Genomic DNA, 21697 nt, shown 5'->3' on the forward strand with positions numbered 1-21697 from the left:
TCAATAAGTGGTTGCACAAATGTTTTTTTATTTAATCCATTTTAGAATAAGGCTGTAATGTAACAACATGTGGAAAAAGTCAAAGGGTCTGAATACTTTCCGAAGGCACTGTAGATTAAGCACTCAGTCAGAGTAAAATGTTGTGTCAACATAACCACCCATTGCTTCACTAAAATTGATAAACGGCTGATCATTAGGCAGGTGGCATGCATGTGGTTCTATTTTCTAATGGTTGTCAATTTAATCTTCATGCTTATCACAGCTGCCTCTATCTCTTCCTTAAAACTTTCCTTGTCAATTTATATGATAGGTTACATTGATTAAGCATAATCCTATAATGGAGACTAGATTTTGATATCCTAGAGAAAGGATTTGAAGCTGAAGCAAGGTTTATTATGTTGTTGGGAAAGTTAAAATGGGATTTGCTTATGTGTCTGAGTGAGATGCGTCTTTGATTGATGGGTCATTTTAGGTGGGTGGGTGTGCATGCAAGTTGTAAGTAGCCTTGCACGAGTGAGCCGGATTGACTCATAGGTTTCCGTAGTGTGATGCAGCCTGATGTACAAAGACACCTCCTGGACAGAAGACTAGTCTATCGCAGGGCCTTATCCCCAATCTATCTCCTACTGAGTGCCAAGCGGAGCCGCATCAGGTCCCATTTTTACAGTCTTTGGTATGACTCGGCCAGGGATTGAACTCACAACCTTCCAATCTCTCAGAGCGGACACTAACCACAAGGCCACTGAGTTGTCATGTTCACTATTTCTCTATGTCCATTCAGAAAGTGTCCTAAAATAGGCCTGTCTGGATATCATCTCTTGAAATCAGATAGAAAGAAAGCTGTAGGCAGTAAGCGTCATGGTCAGTATACTGTATGTGCGTATGGACACAGAACTCTCTCTCAATGCCTGTTTTTTTTTATCCTGAGGAAGGGTTTCTATTCAATCATATGGTGAATAATGAGTGAGAAAGTTAAAAACGCCCAAAAATCATACCCTCTCACCATTACAATAACAGGGGAGTTTAGCATTTATTTCAGGGTGGGTGGTGTGATATTTGTGAGTCTGTAACTTTCTGACTCATCATTATTCCCGATTCATTCAGGATTATCCACAATCATGGTAGCTTCCACATTCAAGTAGATGTCACAATCGTCTAAGGTGGAAACAGCGGACCAAAGTGCGGCGTGGTGAGCGTACATACTTCTTTATTATAAGATGTCGCCAACAAAACAATAAACATCCAAACGAAAACGTGAAGCCAACGTAGTGCTCACAGGCAACTATACATGGACAACTACCCACAAATACAGGTGGGAAAAAGGCTACCTAAGTATGGTTCTCAAATAGAGACAACGATAGACAGCTGCTTCTGATTGAGAACCACACCCGGCCAAACACACAGAAATACAAATGATAGAAAAAGGGACATAGCATGCCCACCCAAATCACACCCTAAACAAACCAAAATAGAGACATATCTGTCATAGTTGAAGTGTACCTATGGTGAAAATGACAGGCCTCTCTCATCTTTTTAAGTGGGATAACTTGTACAATTGGTGGCTGACTAAATACTTTTTTGCCCCACTGTAGTTGGCAATATCAGTGGGTTTTGTGATGAATGAGCCATCTGAATCAATGAAGGATGAAACCGAGATCGCCTTTTTGCCCAAAAAGTAATTCAAGGTGAGCCAAAGTTTTCTTACTATCATTCTTTATACCATTTATCTTTGTTTCATTGTGCAGTTTCTTCTACTTTTCTTTTTGTCACATGATTTCTCAATTTACAGCACGTTTGACAATCAGCTGTGCAGCTAGACTGATTTGCCATTATTTTTGCCTCGTCTCTTTCAAGCATTACATTTTTTCATTCTTCATCAATCCACAGGGATTTAACAGTTTTTACAGTCATTTTCTTAATCGATGCATGCTTATTAGTAACTTGAATAAGCAATTTCATAAATGCATCAAGTGTAGCGTCTGGGTGGTCCTCATTACACACAACAGACAAGCAAGTATTCTTTACATCTTCAACATAGGATTCACTACAAAACCTTGTGTATGATCTCTTATACACAAGCCTTTCAGCCCAGCCTTTCAGCCCAGCCTTTCAAGCTTTAGTTTTCCTAGATATGGCTACAATATTATGATCACTAGAGCAGATTTCTGCATCATTTGTAAAGATGTGATCAATACATGAGGATGATTTCAATCCTGTGCTATTTGTAACTATCCTGGTAGGATTACTGATAACCTGAACCAGGTTGCAGGCACTGGTTACAGTTTGAAGCTTTTTCTTGAGTGGACAGCTTGATGAGAGCCAGTCAATATTTTTGTCACCCAGAAAATATTCCTCTCTGTTGATGTCACATACGTTATCAAGCATTTCACACATATTCTTTCCAGATACTCACTGTAAGCACTTGGTGGTCTACAGCAACTTCCTACAAGAATATGCTTTAGATGAGGCAGGTGAATAGCATTGGACATGCTTTAAGTTGTACAGGAATAAGACTGAATATAAAACAGCTACACCTCCACCATTGACATTTCTGTCTCTTCTGTAGAAGTTTTGTTTTGTGTTTTGTGTCATTGTCCTGTTGAAAAACAAATGATAGTCCCACTAAGCCCAAACCAGATGGGATGGAGTAAAGCTGCAGAATGCTGAGGTAGCCATGCTGCTTAAGTGTGCCTTGAATTCTAAATAAATCACAGACAGTGTCGCCAGCAAAGCACTCCCACACCATCACACCTCCTGCTCCATGCTTCACGGTGGGAACCACACATGCAGAGATCATCCGTTCACCTACTCTGCATCTCACAAAGACACAGCAGTTGGAACCAAAAATCTCAAATTTGGACTAATCAGACCAAAGGACAGATTTTCACCGATCAGACCAAACGACAGATTGTCCTTCCTTTGACCAGGAAGGCCTGATTTACACAGTCTCCTCTGAACAGTTGATGTTGAGATGTGTCTGTTACTTGAACTCTGTGAATAATTTTTTGGGGTTGCAATCTGAAGTGCAGTTAACTGTAATTAACTTATCCTCTGCAGTAGAGGTAAATCTGGGTCTTCCTTTCCTGTGGCGGTCCTCATGAGAGCCAGTTTCATCATAGCGCTTGATGGTTTTTACCACTGCACTTGAAGTTTCATATTGATTGACCATCATGTCTTAAAGTAATGATGGGCTGTTGTTTCTCTTTGCTTATTTGGGCTGTTTTTGCCATAATATGGACTTGGTCTTTTACCAAATAGTGCTATCTTCTGTATACCAACCCTACCTTGTCACAACGCAACTGATTGGCTCAAATGCACAATGTTTAACAAGGCACACCTGTTAATTGCAATGCATTCCAATCGACTACAAGTGACTCATGAAGCTGGTTGAGAGAATGCCAAGAGTGTGCAAAGCTGTCATCAAGGCAAGGGTGGCTATTTTGAAGAATCTTATATACATTTTGTTTTGTTTAACACTTTTTTGGTTACTACATGATTCCATACAGTACGTGTTATTTCATAGTTTGATGTCTTCACTACTATTCTACAAACTTGATTGGTACTGTATGTTAATGTTGCCTATTTTTTGCTTGATTGTTTTCATTGATTTACTGGGAGGTTTATCAGAGGTAGACATGACAGTGATATTTATAATCGAGCAGATAGTGCAGGGTGAATTGCTCACAGTGGGCAAACAGTCTCAATGCTAACAGTATAACTCAGGTTCATAGACACAATTGACAAATGTTGTAAGTCAAGGGACACAAAGACACACCAAACATTGCTCGATTATGGAGGCAACCTTGACTTCGGGTAGCCTTTAAGTTTCAGCGAGAGCATGGCCTCAGCCAGTCGTGCAGATAACTTTCCTCATCCTCCTTCTTCCACCGGCCTTGATGACTCATGTTGATTGGGAAGGTGAGCAACAGAGTGAGTCAGTCATTCAGTCAGTCATGTTTGCTTGATTCCTCAGTGAACCCAGACAGGAAGCCTCACCTTAGACTGAAGTCAGCGACAAGCATCGCACCTGATGGAGTTGTAAATTCCCTAGTTGCGGAGCCCTGGGTGTTACAGGCACATTAATTACCGAAAAGGTTGTTTTTATCAAAGAAATGCCACAGGCTGATAAAGGTGACACACTAGCTGAATGAACAAACTGTGCCAAAATTCTGTGCTCAAATTGGAGTAATGATGAATCTGTAAAATACAGCCATTCAAGGTTTTGAAGAATCAAAATGGAACAGCAAAGTCGTACTAAACACGTCACAGCTCTGACCAGATCTCAACAGAGAATGGCTGCATTGAACATGTGTGCCAATGACACAATATTCTGCACAATAAATGCCAAGGGTCCATGATTTCACAGAGCAATCCAATATATTAGTACTCCCATTGACAGTTGAGCATGATTAATTATTGTCCATGCAGAGATAATCTTACGAAATCTCATGCCACACCACTGTGCAGATGTATTTGCTCACGGAGGAGAAGTTTGTTTGTCTCCAATTTGTGCCCCTTTTCACATACTGTATCAGGAGATCAGCCATAGCAGAGTATGTGTTAATTCCTTTAGGTTTGCATGTATTATGTTGACTCTGTGGTTATGTTCACTAGAAAGGACAGGAGTGTGTGATGGACTTTATCTGGTCCTGTATCTGAGCTCAACTTACAATTCGGTCACATTATTTGAAACCTCGCAGAGAAAACAAACTTTGACCAATGTTGGATATAGTCAATGAATATACTCACAATGCTCCTGCAAATGCCAGACAGAGCAAAATTATACTTTTAATGGATCAGGACGTATATTTTGTCTGACCTGTAATCCTGTAGAAGAGGAGGACATTTATTTTTTAAAGTTAAAACTACAATTGTGTTATTTATTGAAATGTTTACACTTACTGACCACGACTCCATTTTGTTGATCCCTGCCTACAGACAGAAACTAAAACAAGAGGCCCCCACGCTGAGGTCTGTCCAACGCTGGTCCGACCAAGCTGACTCCACACTCCAAGACTGCTTCCATCACGTGGACTGGGAGATGTTTCGTATTGCGTCAGACAACAACATTGACGAATACGCTGATTCGGTGTGCGAGTTCATTAGAACGTGCGTTGAAGATGTCGTTCCCATAGCAACGATTAAAACATTCCCTAACCAGAAACCGTGGATTGATGGCAGCATTCGTGTAAAACTGAAGGCGCGAACCACTGCTTTTAATCAGGGCAAGGTGTCTGGTAACATGACTGAATACAAACAGTGCAGCTATTCCCTCCGCAAGGCTATCAAACAAGCTAAGCGCCAGTACAGAGACAAAGTAGAATCTCAATTCAACGGCTCAGACACAAGAGGCATGTGGCAGGGTCTACAGTCAATCACGGACTACAGGAAGAAACCCAGCCCAGTCACGGACCAGGATGTCTTGCTCCCAGGCAGACTAAATAACTTTTTGCCCGCTTTGAGGACAATACAGTGCCACTGACACTGCCTGCAACGAAAACATGCGGTCTCTCCTTCACTGCAGCCGAAGTGAGTAAGACATTTAAACGTGTTAACCCTCGCAAGGCTGCAGGCCCAGACGGCATCCCCAGCCGCGCCCTCAGAGCATGCGCAGACCAGCTGGCCGGTGTGTTTACGGACATATTCAACCAATCCCTATACCAGTCTGCTGTTCCCACATGCTTCAAGAGGGCCACCATTGTTCCTGTTCCCAAGAAAGCTAAGGTAACTGAGCTAAACGACTACCGCCCGTAGCACTCACATCCGTCATCATGAAGTGCTTTGAGAGACTAGTCAAGGACCATATCACCTCCACCCTACCTGACACCCTAGACCCACTCCAATTTGCTTACCGCCCAAATAGGTCCACAGACGATGCAATCTCAACCACACTGCACACTGCCCTAACCCATCTGGACAAGAGGAATACCTATGTGAGAATGCTGTTCATCGACTACAGCTCGGCATTCAACACCATAGTACCCTCCAAGCTCGTCATCAAGCTCGAGACCCTGGGTCTCGACCCCGCCCTGTGCAACTGGGTACTGGACTTCCTGACGGGCCGCCCCCAGGTGGTGAGGGTAGGCAACAACATCTCCTCCCCGCTGATCCTCAACACTGGGGCCCCACAAGGGTGCGTTCTGAGCCCTCTCCTGTACTCCCTGTTCACCCACGACTGCGTGGCCACGCACGCCTCCAACTCAATCATCAAGTTTGCGGACGACACAACAGTGGTAGGCTTGATTACCAACAACGACGAGACGGCCTACAGGGAGGAGGTGAGGGCCCTCGGAGTGTGGTGTCAGGAAAATAACCTCACACTCAACGTCAACAAAACTAAGGAGATGATTGTGGACTTCAGGAAACAGCAGAGGGAACACCCCCCATCCACATCGATGGAACAGTAGTGGAGAGGGTAGCAAGTTTTAAGTTCCTCGGCATACACATCACAGACAAACTGAATTGGTCCACTCACACAGACAGCATCGTGAGGAAGGCGCAGCAGCGCCTCTTCAACCTCAGGAGGCTGAAGAAATTCGGCTTGTCACCAAAAGCACTCACAAACTTCTACAGATGCACAATCGAGAGCATCCTGGCGGGCTGTATCACCGCCTGGTATGGCAACTGCACCGCCCTCAACCGTAAGGCTCTCCAGAGGGTAGTGAGGTCTGCACAACGCATCACAGGGGGCAAACTACCTGCCCTCCAGGACACCTACACCACCCGATGCTACAGGAAGGCCATAAAGATCATCAAGGACATCAACCACCCGAGCCACTGCCTGTTCACCCCGCTGTCATCCAGAAGGCGAGGTCAGTACAGGTGCATCAAAGCTGGGACCGAGAGACTGAAAAACAGCTTCTAACAGCCACCACTAACATTGAGTGGCTACTGCCAACACACTGTCAATGACACTGACTCTACTCCAGCCACTTTAATAATGGGAATTGATGGGAAATGATGTAAATATATCACTAGCCACTTTAAACAATGCTACCTTATATAATGTTACTTACCCTACATTATTCATCTCATATGCATACGTAGATACTGTATCATCGACTGCATCCTTATGTAATACATGTATCACTAGCCACTTTAACTATGCCACTTGGTTTACATACTCATCTCATATGTATATACTGTACTCGATATCATCTACTGTATCTTGCCTATGCTGCTCTGTACCATCACTCATTCATATATCCTTATGTACATATTCTTTATCCCCTTACACTGTGTATAAGACAGTAGTTTTTTGGAATTGTTAGTTAAATTACTTGTTCGTTATTACTGCATTGTCGGAACTAGAAGCACAAGCATTTCGCTACACTCGCATTAACATCTGCTAACCATGTGTATGTGACAAATAAAATTTGATTTAGAAATAGCATTGGCACTAGGGTTGAATATTTTCCTGGTACTTTACAAATGTTCCATCCTGAGAACAATTTCTGTATTCGTCATTTTAAAGCATATAAGGCACATACAGTTGTAGTCAGAAGTTTACATACACCTTAGCCAAATACATTTAAACTCAGTTTTTCACAATTCCTGACATTTAATCTTAGTAAAAATTCCCTTTCTTAGGTCAGTTAAAATCACCACTTTACTTTAAGAATGTGAAATGTGAGAATAATAGTAGAGAGAATGATTTATTTCAGCTTTTATTTCTTTCATCACATTCCCAGTGGGTCTGAAGTTCACAAACACTCAATTAGTATTTGGTAGCATTGCCTTTAAATTGTTTAACTTGAGTCAAACTTTTCTGGTCGCCTTCCACAAGCATCCCACAATACGTTGGGGGAATTTTGGCCCATTCCTCCTGACATCTGGTGTAACTGAGTCAGGTTTGTAGGCCTCCTTGCTCGCACAAACTTTCAGTTCTGCCCACACATTTTCTATAGGATTGAGGTCAGGGCTTTGTGATGGCCACTCCAATACCTTGACTTTGTTGTCCTTAAGCCATTTTGTCACAATTTTGGAAGTATGCTTGGGGTCATTGCCCATTTGGAAGACCCATTTGCGACCAAGCTTTAACTTCCTGACTGATGTCTTGAGATGTTGCTTCAATATATCCACATAATTGTCCTTCCTCATGATGCGATCTATTTTGTGAAGTGCACCAGTCCCTTCTGCAGCAAAGCACCCCCACGACATGATTCTGTCACCCCCATGCTTCAGGGTTGGGATGGTGTTCTTCGACTTGCAAGCCTCCCACTTTTTCCTCCAAATATAGCGACGGTCATTATGGCCAAAAAGTTATATTTTTGTTCCTTGCTGAGTGGCTTTTCAGGTAATTTCAATATAGGACTTGTTTTACTGTGGATATAGATACTTTTGTACCTGTTTCCTCCAGCATCTTCACAAGGTCCTTTGCTGCTGTTCTGTGATTGATTTGCACTGTTCGCACCAAAGTACAATAATCTCTAGGAGACTGAACGAGTCACCTTCCTGAGCTGTATGACGGCTGCGTGGTCCCATGGTGTTTATACTTGCGTACTATTGTTTGTACAGATGAACGTGGTACCTTCAGGCGTTTGGAAATTGCTCCCAAGGATGTACTAGACTTGTGGATGTCTATAATGGCTGATTTCATTGGATGTTGTCAAGCAACGAGGCAATGAGTTTGAAGATAGGCCTTGAAATACATCCACAGGTACACCTCCAATTGACTCAAATGTTGACTCGAATGTTGTCAATCAGAAGCTTCTAAAGCTATGACATAATTTTCTTGAATTTTCCAAGCTGTTTAAAGACATTAACTTAGTATATGTATAAAATAATCTGTCTGTAAACAATTGTTGTAAAAATGATTTGTATCATGCACAAAGTAGATGTCCTAACCGACTTGCCAAAACTATAGTTTATTACAAAGAAATTTGTGGAGTGGTTAAAAAACAAGTTTTATTGACTCCAACCTAAGTGTATATAAACTTCCAACATCAACTGTAGATATGTCTGGATTTGTTTAGAGCTTTGATCGGCGTAAAAACTCAAGCATGATGCAACCTCAGCCTGATGAGACATTCGGTGTATTCAGAAAGTATTCAGACCCCTTCCATTTTTACACATTTTTTTTTACGTTACAGACTTATTTAAAAATTGATATATTAAAAAACCTCATCTACACACAATACCCCATAATGACACAGTGAAAACAGGTTTTAGACATTTTTGCAAATGTATTAAAAATAAAAAAGTATTCAGACCCTTTGCAATGAGACTCAAAATTGAGCTCAGGTGCATCCTGTTTCCATTGATAGTCCTTGATGTTTCTACAACTTGATTGGAGTCCACCTGTGGTAAATTCAATTGATTGGACATAATTTGGAAAGTCACACACCTGTCTATATAAGGTCCCACAGTTGACAGTGAAAGTCAGAGGAAAAACCAAACCATGAGGACAAAGGAATTGTCTGTAGAGCTCCGAGACAGGATTGTGTCGAAGGAATTGTCCATATAGAACTGAGACCGCTCCTAGGCACAATACAGCCCCCTTGGAGTTTGCCTAAAGGCACCTAGAGGACACCCAGACCATGAAAAGCAAGATTCGCTTGTCTGATGAAACCAAGATTGAATTCTTTGGCCTGAATGCCAAGCGTCACTTCCGAAGGAAACCTGGAACCCTCCCTACAGTGAAGCATTGTGGTGGCAGGACAATTATATCTTACAGCGGCAGGGACTGGGAGACTAGTCAGGATCGAGGGAAAGATGAACGGAACAAAGTAAAGAGAGACCCTTGATGAAAACATGCTCCAGAGCTCTCAAGACCTCAGACTGGGGTGAATGTTCACTTTCCAACAGGACAACAACCCTAAGAACACAGCCAAGACAATGCAGGAGTACCTTCGGGACAAGTCTCAATGTCCTTGAGTAACCCAGCCAGAGCCCGGACTTGAACACTATTGAACACCTCTGGAGAGACCTAAAAAATAGCTATGCAGTGACTTTCCCCATCCAACATGACAGAGCTTGAGAGGATCTGCAGAAAAGAATGGGAGAAACTCCCCAAATACATGTGTGCCAAGCTTGTAGCGTCATACCCAAGAAGACTCGAGGCTGTAATCGCTGCCAAAGGTGTTTCAACAAACTACTGAGTAAAGGGTCTGAATACATATGTAAATGTAATATAAACATATAAATATATAAATATATATATATATATATATATATATATATATATATATATATATATATATATATATATATATATATATATATATATATATATATATATATATATACATACAAAAGTTTGGACAGACCTACTCATTCCATTTTTTGTTGTTGTTGAAATAACACATGTTGAATGATGTAGTAACCAAAAAAGTGTTAAACAAATCTAAATATATTTTATATTTGAGATTCTTCAAAGTAGCCACCCTTTGCCTTGATAACAGCTTTGCACAGTTTTGGCATTCTCTCAACCAGCTTCATGAGGTAGTCACATGTAATGCATTTCAATTAACGCATGTGCCTTGTTCAAATTTAATTTGTGGAAAATCTTTCATAATGCGTTTGAGCCAATCAGTTGGGGTGGTATACAGAATATATCCCTATTTGGTAAAAGATCAAGTCCATATTACGGCAAAAACAGTTCAATTAAGCAAAAAGAAATCATTATTTAAGACATGAAGGTCAGTCAATCCGGAATACTTCAAGAACTTTGACATTTCTTCAACAGCAGTCGCAAAAACAATCAATCGATATGATGTAACTGGCTCTCATAAGGACCACCACAGGAAAGGAAGACCAAGAATTATCTCTGCTGCAGAGGATACGTTCATTAGAGTTACCAGCTTCAGAAATTGCAGCCCAAATAAATTCTTCACAGAATTCAAGTAATAGACACATCTCAACATCAACTGTTCAGAGGACACTGCGGGAATCAGGCCTTCATGGTTGAATTGCTGCAAAGACACCACTCCTAAAGGACACAAATAATAAGAGACTTGCTTTGGGCCAAAAAAATATGAGCATTGGACAAATCTAAAATTGAGATTTTTGGCTCCAATCGCTGAGTCTTTGTGAGAAGCAGAGTAGGTGAATGGATGATTTCTGCATGTGTGGTTCCCACCGTGAAGCATGGAGGAGGTGTGATGGTGTGGGGGTGCTTGCTGGTGACACTGTCTGTGATTTATTTAGAATTCAAGGCGCACTTAACCAGCATCGCTACCACAGCATTCTGCAGCGAGGCACAATCCCATCTGGTTTGCCCTAAGTGTGACAATCATTTGGTTTTCAACAGGACAATGACCCAAAACACACCTCCAGGCTGTGTAAGGGCTATTTGGCAAAGAAGGAGAGTGATGGAGTGCTGCATCCGATTACCTGACCTACACTCTGTTGAGATGGTTTGGGTTGAGTTGGATGCATCCAACTAGTGCTCAGCAGATGTGGGAATTCCTTCAAGACGGTTTACTACATGACTCATGAGCAGAGGGAGCACCCCCCTATCCACATCGACGGGACAGCAGTGGAGAGAGTGTAAAGACCCTCGGCGTACACATCACGGAAAAACTGAAATGGTCCACCCACACAGACAGTGTGGTGAAGAAGGCGCAACAACGCCTCTTCAACATCAGGAGGCTGTAGAAATGTGGCTTGTCACCTAAAACCCTCACACATTTTTACAGATGCACAATTGAGAGCATCCTATCGGGCTGTATCACTGCCTGGTATGGCAACTGCACCGCCCTCAACCACAAGGCTCTCCAGAGGGTGGTGTGGTCTGCACAACATGTCACCGGGGGCAAACTACCTGCCCTCCAGGACACCTACAGCACTCGATGTCACAGGAAGGCCAGACCTGCCTGGTGTGTTCCTTGTTCTTCATGATGCTCTCTGCGCTTTTAACGGACCTCTGAGACTATCACAGTGCAGGTGCATTTATACGGAGACTTGATTACACACAGGTGGATTGTATTTATCATCATTAGTCATTTAGGTCAACATTGGATCATTCAGAGATCCTCACTGAACTTCTGGAGAGAGTTTGCTGCACTGAAAGTAAAGGGGCTGAATAATTTTGCATGCCCAATTTTTCAGTTTTTGATTTGTTAAAAAAGTTTGAAATATCCAATAAATGTCATTCCACTTCATGATTGTGTCCCACTTGTTGTTGATTCTTCACAAAAAAATACAGTTTTATATCTTTATGTTTGAAGCCTGAAATGTGGCAAAAGGTCGCAAAGTTCAAGGGGGCCGAATACTTTCGCAAGGCACTGTATACTGTATTTTATACCATCTTCCCTATGCCGCTCGGTCATCGCTCATCCATATATTTACAGTTGAAGTTGGAAATTTACATACACTTAGGTTGGAGTCATTAAAACTTGTTTTTCAACCACTCCACAAATTTCTTGTTAACAAACTATAGTTTTGGCAAGTCGGTTAGGACATCTACTTTGTGCATGACACAAGTAATCTTTCCAACAATTGTTTACAGACAGATTATTTCACTGTATCACAATTCCAGTGGGTCAGAAGTTCACATACACTCAGTTGACTGTGTGCCTTCAAACAGCTTGGAATATTCCCAAAAATGATGTCATGACTTTAGAAGCTTCTGATAGGCTAATTGACAACATTTTAGTCAATTAGGGGTTGTACCTGTAGATGGATTTCAAGGCCAACCTTCAAACTCAATGCCTCTTTGCTTGACATCATGGGGAAAATCAAAAGAAATCAGCCAAGAATTCAGAAAAACAATTGTAGACCTCCCCAAGTCTGGTTCATCCTTGGGAGCAATTTCCAAAGACCTGAAGGTACCACGTTCATCTGTACAAACAATAGTACGCAAGTATAAGCACAATGGGACCACGCAGCCATCATTACTGCTCAGGAAAGGAGACGAGAGATGAATGTACTTTGGTGCGAAAAGTGCAAATCAATCCCAGAACAACAGCAAAGGACCTTGTGAAGCTGCTGGAGGAAACAGGTGCAAAAGTATCCACAGTAAAACGAGTCCTATATCGACATAGCCTGAAAGGCCGCTCAGCAAGGAAGAAGCCACTGCTCCAAAACCGCCATGAAAAAGCCAGACTACGGTTTGCAACTGCACATGGGGACAAAGATTGTACTTTCTGGAGAAATGTCCTCTGGTCTGATGAAACAAAAATATAACTGTTTGGCCATAATGACCATTATTATGTTTGGAGGGAAAAGGGGGAGGCTTGCAAGCCGAAGAACAGCGGCAAGCCTAGTGGTTAGAGCGTTGGGCCAGTACCGAAAGGTTGCTAGATCGAATCCCTGAGCTGACAAGGTAAAAATCTTTCGTTCTGCCCCTGAACAAGGGGCACTGTTCCTAGGCCTTCATTGTAAATAAGTATTTGTTCTTAACTGACTTGCCTAGTTAAATTAAAAAAATTAAAAACACCATCCCGACCCTGAAGCACGGGGTTGGCAGCATCATGTTGTGGGGGTGCTTTGCTGCAGGAGGGATTGGTGCACTTCACAAAATAGATGGCTTCATGAGGAAGGACAATTATGTGGATATATTGAAGCAACATCTCAAGACAGCAGTCAGGAAGTTAAAGCTTGGTCGCAAATGGGTCATCCAAATGGACAATGACCCCAAGCATACTTCCAAAGTTGGGGCAAAATGGCTTAAGGATAACAAAGGCAAGGTATTGGAGTGGCCATCACAAAGCCTTGACCTCAATCCTATAGAAAATGTGTGGGCAGAACTGAAAGTGTATGCGAGCAAGGAGGCCTACAAACCTGACTCCATTACACCAGCTCTGTCAGGAGGAATGGGCCAAAATCAACCCAACTTATTGTGGGAAGCTTTTGGAAGGCTTCCCAAAACATTTGACCCAAATTAGACTATTTAAAGGCAATGCTACCAAATACTAATTGAGTGTATGTAAACGTCTGACGCACTGGGAATGTGATGAAAGAAATAAAATCTGAAATAAATCATTCTCTACTATTATTCTGACATTTCACATTCTTAAAATAAAGTGGTGATCCTAACTGACCTAATTTTTACTCTGATTTAAATGTCACGAAATGTGAAAAACTGAGTTTAAATGTATTTGGCTAAGGTGTATGTAAACTTCCGACTTTAACTGTAGACGTACATATTCTTATTCCATCCCTTTAGATTGGTGTATATCTGGTAGTTGTTGTGTAATTGTTAGATTACTGGTTAGATATTACTGTACTGGTGTTAATTAACATCTGCATTAACATTGTCTAACCATGTACATCTGCTAACCAATAACATTTGATTTATTTGATTCCATGTGTTATTTCATAGTGTTGATGTCTTCACTATTATTCTACAATGCAGAAAATAGTATAAATAAAGAAAAATCCTTGAATGAGTTGGTGTGTCCAAAATGCTAACTGCTCCTGTATATACACTACCATTCAAAAGTTTGGGGTCACTTAGAAATGTCCTTGTTTTTTAAAGAAAAGCACATTTTTTGTCCATTAAAATAACATCAAATTGATCAGAAATACAGTGTAGACATTGTTCATGTTGTAAATGACTATTGTAGCTGGAAACGGATATTGGTTATAGGAATATCTACATAGGCGTACAGAGGCCCATTATCAGCAACAATCACTCCTGTGTTCCAATGGCACGTTGTGTTAGCTAATCCAAGTTTATAATTTTAAAAGGCTAATTGATAATTAGAAAACCATTTTGCAATTATGTTAGCACAGCTGAAAACTGTTGTCCTGATTAAAGAAGCAAGAAAACTGGCCTTCAGACTAGTTGAGTATCTGGAGATCAGCATTTATTTATCCTGGGAAAAGGGAGTTTGGGCGGTAAATCTAGGTAAATCTCGGTAGCCCCGTTCCCACTCTTCCACCCTAATTGTCACTAAGAGCGTTCTCAAGTTGCTGTGGACCTCCTTATTTCTGACTGTAGGAGTCTTGGCAAGTAATTGCCTGTGATTTTTCAAATCAGCTTAATCATCAACGAGCAATTTCCTCTAAGCTAGTTGAATGACTCCAGTCCAGCTAGTATAGGTTGATGGAGAGGCAGTAGCTCTCGCTGGCCTATATCAATGTGTGGAATTAAAGTACTTAGTGGCTTGGCTTATGACCTGGCTGCCATCCACTATTGAATGGGTTTCGTCGCCATCTGGCCATGGACACATTGAGCAATAGAGGGACCTACAGGTTAAGGTGGTTGTCACCTACAATGTAAGTTAAGTACAAGCAAGGAGATTTGGACTGAGACCAGTAGTTGGAGCTGAATTATATATCCAGACTCTGGGACCGAGGTCTTTCAGTCTGGAGCCACCATCCTAATAGATGAGAAAAGGTAATAAAAAGGTACTAAAACCCAGCATTATAGCATAAGTACCGACAGCTGACATGTAAGTGGTTGATGTATGTGACTTAAAATAACCATTATTTTGTTTTGCTGTTCATTCCACAAACAATCCACAAACACAAAACCCTAAACTTCTGAGGGGGTACACTTGGGTATCAGTCCCCATAACCACCGGTCCCTGGCGTTTCTTATGAAATTAAATGTAGTGCTTTACAGTCCCAGCTTCCTCAGTTAAATATTTACAGTAACATCAGCAGTCGGCCAATAGCAGGAGGTGATTCGTAAATACACTGTATATACAAAAGTATGTGGACACCCCTTCAAATTGGTGGATTCCGCTATTTCAGCCACACCCATTAATGACAGGTGTATAAAGTCAGGCACACAACCATGCAATCTCCATATACAAACATTTGCAGTAGAATGGCCTTACTGAAGAGCTCAGTGACTTTCAACGTGGCACCATCATAAGATGCCTCCCTTCCAACAAGTCAGTTCGTAAAATGTCTTCCCTGCTAGAGCTGCCCCAGTCAACTGTAAGTGCTGTTATTATGTAGTGGAAATATTTGGGAGCAATAACGGCTCAGCCCCGAAATGGTAGGCCCCACAAGCTCACAGAACGGGACCCGCCGAGTGCTGAAGCCCCATAGCCCGTAAAAATCATCTGTCCTCAGTTGCAACACTCACTACGGAGTTTCAAACTGCCTCTGGAAGCAACGTCAGCACGATAACTGTTTGTCGGGAGCTTCATGAAATGGGTTTCCATAGACGAGCAGCTGCACAAAAGCCTAAGATCCCCATGCTCAATGCAAAGCATTGGCTGGAGTGGTGTAAAGATCGCCACCATTGGACTCTGGAGCAGTGGAAACACGTTCTCTGGAGTGATGAATCAATCTTCACCATCTGGCAGTCCAACGGACTAATCTGGGTTTGGCGGATGCCAGGAGAACGCTAACTGCCCCAATGCATAGTGCCAACTGTAAAGTTTGGTGGAGGAGGAATAATGGTTTGGGGCTGTCTTTTAATGTTTGGGCATAATTCCAGTGAAGGGAGATCTTAACGCTACAGCATACAATGACATTCTAGACGTTTCTGTGCTTACAACTCTGTGGCAACAGTTTGGAGATGACCCTTCATGTTTCAGCATGACAATGCCCCCGTGCACAAAGCGAGGACCATGCAGAAATTGTTTGTCGAGATCGGTGTGGAAGGACTTGACTGGCCTGCCCTCAACCCCATCGATCACCTTTAGGATGAATTGGAAAGCCGACTACGAGCCAGGCCTAATCGCCCAACATCAGTGCCCGACCTCACTAATGTTCTTGTGGATGAAAAGAAGCAAGTCCCCGCAGCAATGTTCCAACATCTAGTGAAAAGCCTTCCCAGAAGAGTGGAGGCTGTTATAGCAGCAATGGGGGGGACCAACTCCTTATTAATGCCAATGATTTTGGAATGAGATGTCCGATGAGCAGGTGTCCACATACACTACAGGACCCAAAGTATCTCTGTAGCAGAGACAGATCACAGGAGAATACTCCTCTCTCCATCAAATTTGATGATTTGGCAAACTCTCATTTAGGATGTTAATTCAAATCATGTTGTATATTAGAGAAAATCAATAATTTTACAGAGGACCAGGACAATCGTACCGCAAAACCACCCCTCCCTGAAATATAATATAGTGAATGGTATGGAGAGAGAGAAAAAGAAAGAGAGAAAGAAAAAGGAAATGAAAGAGAGAGGAAGAGAGAGAGAATAGATAGTGGTTGTGGAGGATCTGAGTAGAGTGGATATACTGTAACTCTTTCCTGTACGAAATTACAGTGCTCCTGGGGACACTCACCGCAGAAAAAAAGAACTGCTGCAATTTAGCTCAAGAGCCGCCACCATGACAACTGATGAAAGAAACCAGTATACACAAAGAGAATACTATCCTCTCTTTTGAAACTTAGGAGGCTAGTCTGTTTGACAGCATCTATAAGGCATTGGTATGTGCAGAGACCTTACAGTTAAGTCTTGGCTTAATTGACTAATGTTTTGCTAATACTAATGCACTGTCATTATTTTTGCATTCTCCTGGATTTCTTCAGGCCCCGTGTGACATTTTGGAGCCAAGATTGTAAATCTCATTCTTGTGTTGGATTATGAATAATAAAATATTGCATAATTGTCAAGCTCCTCAACATTTTGCTGAATGAGCTGAAATAAACAAAGAGCTTACATTTGTTCTATTCCTTTATTCAATTTAGAAAACGAACCACTATTCATTTGTTTTGTAAATTAGATCCTCACATGGCAATGCTGAATGCGGTATGTTGTGGTTCTAGGAGTTTGCTTTTTACAGTAATGTCAGTTTTCACATAAGTGGACCCGAGGATTTTCAGAAGCGTTGTGGCAACACACTGCTTTGGCACCAAAGGGTGTTATCAAAATTATGTTTTGCTTGGCTGATACCATGACAGGAGGACATTGGCTTGTGCCGGAGGCCCTCAAGTTTACCAATGACTAATATACTGCACTTGAGGCTGCTCTATTATCAGCTAATGACATGGTTAAGGTTGACATTTACATTTTTGTCATTTAGCAGACACTCTTATAAAATCAAATCAAATGTTATTGGTCATATACACATGGTTATCAGATGATATTGCGAGTGTAGCGAAATGCTTGTGCTTCTAGTTCCGACAGTGCAGCAATATCTAACATGTAATCTAACAATTTCACAACAACTACCTAATACACACAAATCTAAGTGAAGGAATGGAATAAGAATATATACATAAATATATGGGTGAGCAATGACAGAGCGGCAGAGTGGCATAGACAAGATGCATCCACAGGGACTTCCAGGAGCAGTAGGGTTAAGTGCCTTGTTCAAGGGCATATTGACAGATTTTTCACCTAGGGTCACGACTTCCGCCGAAGTCCGTCCCTCTCCTTGTTCGGGCGGTGTTCGGCGGTCGACGTCGACGACCTTCTAGCCATCGATGATCCATTTTTTATGTTCCATTTGTTTTGTCTTGTTTTCACACACACCTGGTTTCAATTCAGCTTTGAGGATTCAAACCAGAAACCTTTCAGTTACTGGCCCAACACTCTTGACCTCTAGGCCAGTAGTTCCCAAACTGTGGATCGAGTCCCACTTGTGGCTCACGGCAGGGGTCAAAGTGGGTTGCGTGATGACATTACAAAAAAGAAAATACATCGAAAAACGCTTTCAGCTAAAACCAAATAGAATGTATGTAGAAAAGATAGTGGACCTACTGTATATATTGTTCAATAATAGCCTAAAATCGTTGAGAATTTACAATCAAAGCTAGACAATCAGGCCGAATTGATTTTGATATAATGTTTAAGCACAAGAACACAGCATTTAGCCATGTCAAAATGCATAGAATTGTAGAACATTTGCTTAAAAACAAACGAAATAAATCTCGGCTCTATGGCAAAATGTCTAGAATTGCAGGAAATTGGCTATAAAACAGCAAGATTTTATTTTAGCTCCATGGCAGGATGTGTGGAATTGCAGGAGATTAGCTTTGAAACTGCTACATTTTTGCTCTGCTACAAAGACATATTTTTTTGAACTTGTCTTTGGTCTGCATATTTTTTTTCACAACTCAACCCTTACGGTGGGGTTGAGACTCAAAAGACACCTTAATTGGTGGGTCACAAAGCAAAACAGTTTGGGAACCCCTGCCCTAGGCTGCCTGCCACCATTTCTATCATAAGGGTGTTTTCTTGAGTGGGTGGCAGGATCATGTTTACAGCTAATTTAGTGCATTAAGTTAATGTCTTTCATCAGGTTGTCAAGTGTAACACAAGCTCTACAGTACATCCCGCCTTATGCATTAAATAAAGTACATATGTTTCTCAGCCACTCTCTTTGGATCCCCTTTGATCACCAAGAACTGAACCTGTAAAAAAGTGGGCCGTGACAAATCTTCTGTTCTAATATACAGTCTTCGCTGCAAATAGTTCTCGGCCCCTGATGTATAGAGTTGTGACATCATGACGTCATGCAACTGTTGCGAGGAAACCCATCGGTTCCCAAAACTATCGTAGCAAGCTGATGAAAGCAAGAGACTAACACGTAGGAAGGAGTCAACCATCAAAGCTTCACAATCCAACCAATCCCAGAATCAGTCCTGTCTAGACTGACTAGAACCCTGCAGATTGTGTTGTCTGTACAGGGAAATGAAAGACAGTCAGGCTTGGAGTGCCTACTGATTTGAATGACCTGGGAGCTTGTCTCCAATATGCTGATTGGATTTGCTATTGATTGTGTTTTCAACTTGTGTAATAGCCCAGTTTTGGTGATTGCTATTGTACTGCAGTGCAGATTGAACTTGGCGACGTGGAGTAATGGGCACATTTAATCATGTTTAACGGAACAAGAGGATCCTACCATTTACACTGCATTTACCTAAAATGTACACTAGCTCATACTACGGTAACCTACATCTCTGTAAATGCGTAAGTCTGTTGGAGAAGGGTTATACGTTTACATTCAAGTACAAACAAATGTCAAGATCTGTAATAAAACCAATCTATTTTGTTGACATTGCACTTTCAAAACACATTCTGCATTCCTCTAGTTACTTAAGTGCAATATAGTGATGATTATTCTATTCTGCTTAATTGATCATATTTGAATAATCAAAGTTCCTGGCAAAGTTTGGAACTTGCCACAGGAAGTATGTACAGTATACACCTGCAACCTGGGCGTACATTTTAGAATACCATAGTATTTAAAATAGATGGAATGGCACATCAACCAAAACATGTTCAGAATACTAAAACTAGCGATTCTTTGAGGTCATAAACAAAATGTGTGTAGGAGTAGGCTATGGAAAACAAGGACATCCTATTCTTACTTGTGCACTTTTTGATGCCGGATCCTTTCTTCAGAGCGTGTCGACTGAGTTTGCACTGGAAGTTGTTTTCCCAGAACTCTGCAAACCAAATATTTCTTCTGTTGTTGTCCAAAGTTCTGCTGATGAAGTAGCGATCAAACCCTAGAGATCAATGAGAGGCACAGTTGGATTTGAAATACTGCAGCGATGTGCATTGGATTTTCTGACGGTGACATGACTTTATCAACTCTTTTTTCCAACACTACCTCATCATTGTACTTTCATCTCACTGGTGTTCTTATCCTGTTGTTGTTTACAGTGTGTCAGTGTTTAATATGGAAACATCATGCTGTATTAGACTACATTGTATAGACATCAGAAAATAGATATAAATGTAATCCTCACTTGACCAGTACTACCTGCCGTTGTGTGGCGTTTAGAACAATGAGGAATAAAGGACATTATATAGTGTGTATAACATCAATACCTCGGATAGGCTGCCGTTTAGGTAGGATCGTGACAGCCCCTTCTGCCATCTCCTCCTGGTTCAGGATGGGGGAGATCTTAGACCCCCAGCTGTCTGACCCCACCCATATAAAATGTCCTGTCTGGTTAGCCTTCTTAGCTGCTTGAAGAATCCGCCTATAAGAAGGGAAAAGAGAGAATACAATACAATTCTTGCCACTTATATACATAATTCACCTATTCAAGGGCCTTGATGATTAGTTGAAAACAGTGTGTTGGTACTGGACATGAAAAAAAGCCTAACTGCACACCCCGTGGGTCCCCAGAACCAGCACAACACACTAAAGAAGAACACCGTTGGAACACTGCCACCATCCCTGCCTGTGACAGAGGCCACCCTGTGGAGTTTTCATGGTGCAGGCTAGCAAACACCCATCCCAGCCTGCCAGTGCTGCCACATTACTCCAAGGTTGGTCCCTCCCTGGTAATAGAGCTAATTAAGAAGCAACCATGATGAGCCAGCCGGCGTTCCCTGCTGTTCCACCAGGCTCTGTATTAATTATTCATTCTGCTGCCACTAGGACCACAGTACTCATATCAAATTGCATTTGTCACCTGCGCAGAATACAACAGGTGCAGACTCTACTGTGAAATGCTTACTTACGAGCCCTTTCCCAACAATGCAGAGTTAATAAGACAAATTCAACAAAAAAAATACAACAAAAAAATATGAGACTATATAGAAGGAGTACCAGTACAGAGTCAATGTGCAGGGGTACGAGGTAGTTGAGGTAATATGTACATGTAGGTAGGGGTAAAAGTGGCTAGGCAATCAGGATATATTAGACGTAGTACTGGAAACACAGTCGCTACAACAGCCAGGTACAATAACAATACAGTGTTCCCCTGAGTCACTCTGCTACCCTTATTCCTCACCACCCAATCCAAAGAATGAAGAGACTGAGAGTAATGCATGTCTGAGTAATATTGACCTTTATTCTACCTCTCACTGAATAAACATGGTTATTCTGAGCCCCAACATTCCCATATGGCTTTACAGGAGACAATAATGTCCATA

The 21697-nt window shown here is 41.7% G+C and overlaps 1 protein-coding gene across 1 annotated transcript in view; it reads right to left on the bottom strand.

Annotated features, from left to right (window-relative positions):
- LOC112221956 (metabotropic glutamate receptor 4-like) overlaps positions 1 to 21697 on the bottom strand; it is a 323222-nt gene that overhangs the window by 52521 nt on the left and 249004 nt on the right. Inside the window, exons 5-6 of the mRNA XM_024384429.2 lie at positions 20642 to 20796; positions 20176 to 20316 (exon numbers count right to left, since the gene is read on the bottom strand). Coding sequence (XP_024240197.1) covers positions 20176 to 20316; positions 20642 to 20796 — 296 coding nt within the window. The remainder of the gene's footprint in view (positions 1 to 20175; positions 20317 to 20641; positions 20797 to 21697) is intronic.

The sequence above is a fragment of the Oncorhynchus tshawytscha genome, linkage group LG22 (assembly GCF_018296145.1).
Source record: "Oncorhynchus tshawytscha isolate Ot180627B linkage group LG22, Otsh_v2.0, whole genome shotgun sequence".
Classification (NCBI taxonomy): Eukaryota; Metazoa; Chordata; class Actinopteri; order Salmoniformes; family Salmonidae; genus Oncorhynchus; species Oncorhynchus tshawytscha.